Source organism: Carassius gibelio, chromosome B20, assembly GCF_023724105.1.
Source record: "Carassius gibelio isolate Cgi1373 ecotype wild population from Czech Republic chromosome B20, carGib1.2-hapl.c, whole genome shotgun sequence".
Classification (NCBI taxonomy): Eukaryota; Metazoa; Chordata; class Actinopteri; order Cypriniformes; family Cyprinidae; genus Carassius; species Carassius gibelio.
This window is the reverse complement of record NC_068415.1, coordinates 24,380,399-24,383,584: the sequence shown is the minus strand read 5'-3', so window position 1 is coordinate 24,383,584 and position 3,186 is coordinate 24,380,399. Positions and strand designations below refer to the sequence as shown.

The following is a 3,186-nucleotide window of genomic DNA, read 5'->3' as shown; positions in this document are numbered from 1 at the left end:
ATCCTTCGCTGCCTTAAATATCCCACAATCCTGTGCGGTCCATTCTGTGACAGTTAAGCCAAAAAATAAAGATAAGTTGCGATCGGTGGATAGTTTGTGTGTAAATGTATGTTTTTGATCAACATTTTCCACTTTTGATGTAATTTCTATGATAAAATTAATATTGCAGTAATGCAATATTCTCTTAGTTATCACCAAAGCTCTCTATAGTTTGCTGTAGATCATTAAATCATTACTCTGTCTCAAGAGCCTGTCCAAAATCAGTTTCATGAGGTGCCTTCCTTCGTGCCTGCAGAGTCAGAGTCAGTGAGGTTTTCAGATGCAGTCACAGAGTAGCCTAGTGTCTGGAGGAGTTCACAGAGATGGAGTTATAGTATAGTCTATGATGAGCTATAGATGAGAGCTGCCACACTCAGCCGCAGGTTATTTCATGGCTTCGCTGTCTAGACAAATCTGAAACCTAGATAACTAACGGAATGTTGGAGCTTTTAATGCAGTTTATTTTTCTCCCATGAAACTAAGAAATAATTAAATTAAGAAAGTATTCTAACAAGTATTAATGAAAAAAAGAAAAAAGGATTCGGTTTCATTATTTACATCAGCCCTGTCCTGCTGCAGCGAGTCTCAGCAGTGAAGAGAATACATAGACTATCACTAATAAACTTTTTATAAAACATTCGATAACTTGTTAAGACCATAGACTGTAAAAGGTTAAGACCAGCGACCAGAAAAAAAATGAGGCACGATCGTTATTATTATTTTTTATTATTATTTGTATTATTCATTACTCTATATTATTTAATCATAATATAATTGCATAGGACCATAAGCTGATGCGGTCACATAAAACCCAAGCTAGAATATAGTAATAATAACATAGACTTTCTTTTAATAAATAGTATGCAAATTATATGCAATTACAATAGCCTATGGAACACTTTTACTATTCAAAATTCATTTTAATATCAGTAATTAGATTTTTGCGTGATTATCATTGTTATCGGTAAAAATGCATTCCTGACATTAAAAACTATAATGTGATCATTATAATATCTACTTTTCATATCCTGTACGTGTAAATCGATCCACGTTAACGCCGTGCGTCATCAGTGCACGTGTGACGTGCGCATGCGCAGCACAGAATCCCGGATGTTGACAAACAGCCGTCTTCTTCTGTTGAGACTGACAGACAGCTTTCTGCTTCATCTGACCGGTTTGAAGCAACAGAAACGGTGAGATCGAGCTCTTATCAGGCTGCTCGTTTGCTTCTCTGTGCTAAAGGACTGTGTTAAATCAGACGGATCAGTAGTGATGGCAGAAACGAAGCTTCGAATCAAATGAAGCAGTTGTTTTTCGCAAAAGTATTGTTTTGAAGCGCTCCACGCACTAGTTATTCTGTGAAACTAGTGATTCACACAGAGATCACGGTCACTACTGTTCAGCCGCAGACAGAAGTGATTAGAAACACTCAGCGGGGATTGATGGTCACTTTTAAGTGAAAGTGTTGTATTATTCTCTTTAATTGTGTAGCTTGAAGCTAACTGCAGCTATAATTTCTCTGTTACACAAACGATTATATTTCATGATAAAATAGGTTATATTTAAATTTTATCAAAAGAAATCACAAGTTTAAAAGAAAATTTATTTTTTAAATCTAGTAATATAATTTATATCAGGATCAGCCGTGTAATACCAGAGGAATGTAATCCACAACTTACACATCACTGTTCAGATCATACACCCTTCTCACAAAGACAATGTGATGTTGATATTTACTTATATTACTAATACTAATATTTACTAAATAACAGTTATCTGCTGAATGTAAGCTTTCCCATATTCCAGGCTCCCCTGATGCTCTGGTGACTTGTGAGTCGTGAAAATTATGAAAATAAATGATGATGAAGGAATGATTGGATTGTTGGGTCTCAAATCAGTCGGAGTCGAGGCATCAAATTATCTAGCTGTTTTATTATCATTGAAATCTTAGGTACACTACTAGTTACTGCTAAAAGTAATATGATTACTGTCACTAGTTACTAGTAACTACATCTTGCTCTAATGACGTCATGTGGATTATGCGCAGTGGTGATTGTGGGTGGAGTCACATGATTAAGCCCCGCCCACACATTCATGCTGACGCACCATGTTTTTATGATCAAATATCTAACCACAAGCACCAGCTACAGTAATGAAGCCATCGTCGGTGAGAATGTCATTGAAGTGTGATCTGATTCTGTAGGCTGCTCTGATTATCATGGAGTATGATCTAGAACTCATAATGGTCATGAAGTGAGGTGTTCTGGTGTCTCACAGCTGCCATGGGCCGGATCTTCCTGGATCACGTGGGAGGGACGCGTCTGTTCTCCTGCGCTAACTGTGACTCGATCCTGACCAACCGCTCCGAGCTGATCTCCACACGCTTCAGCGGCGCCACCGGACGAGCCTTCCTCTTCAACAAGGTGACTGTCACTAACACTGGGACACAGTCAGTATCTCACGGGATCTGTGTCTTTCCTTTCCTGGCTGTGTAATCACACATAGCCATTTATGCGATTAATACCAAGCTTTGAGTGTACTGAGAAATATATTATTTAAAGTTTTTTATAAGATTGTCGCTAACAACTCTCAAAAAATACTGTTAACAGTGAAGTGTCTGTCGTTCAGAGAGTGTGCGATCAGTCTTTCAGCAGTGTGTGTGTGTGTGTGTGTGAGGTGGTGAACCTGCAGTACAGCGAGGTGCAGGACCGCGTGATGCTGACCGGCAGACACATGGTGCGAGACGTCAGCTGTAAGAGCTGCAGCAGCAAGCTGGGCTGGGTCTACGAGTTCGCCAGCGAGGACAGCCAGCGCTACAAGGAGGGCCGTGTGATCCTGGAGCGAGCGCTGGTGCGTGAGAGAGAGGGCTTCGAGGAGCACGTCCCGTCAGACGCCTCCTGAGCCTCAGACCAGAGCCAGCGCAGGCCTGTTACACTCTACCACACACTTCTGAAGGAAAACATACAAACTTTAACTCCTGGATCTGATGCAGGAAGACATCTGAATGCTCCTCGAAGGTTTTGCACTTCACTTGATGCTTAAAGTCTTTAGTAAAGAAGATTTCCTTTTCTTCTTCAGTTAATGTATTCTTTGAAATTATTTGATCTCAATAAAAGTTAGATTTATCTTAATGCTTTTAGTAGTGTT

At 39.7% G+C, this 3,186-nt stretch overlaps 1 protein-coding gene across 2 annotated transcripts; it reads left to right on the top strand.

The window, feature by feature from the left end:
• Window positions 1-1,091: 1,091 nt before the first annotated feature.
• LOC127983834 (protein yippee-like 5) lies at window positions 1,092-3,186 on the top strand. Of its 2 annotated transcripts, none has more exons than XM_052586189.1 (3): window positions 1,092-1,232; window positions 2,317-2,462; window positions 2,716-3,186. In XM_052586189.1, exons 2-3 carry the CDS (start codon window positions 2,322-2,324, stop codon window positions 2,938-2,940), a joined length of 366 nt encoding a protein of 121 aa, XP_052442149.1. In that variant the 5' UTR covers window positions 1,092-1,232; window positions 2,317-2,321; the 3' UTR covers window positions 2,941-3,186. The 2 variants fall into 2 exon arrangements, with proteins under 2 accessions (XP_052442149.1, XP_052442148.1); XM_052586188.1 differs by having other exon boundaries at window positions 1,134-1,232; window positions 2,243-2,462.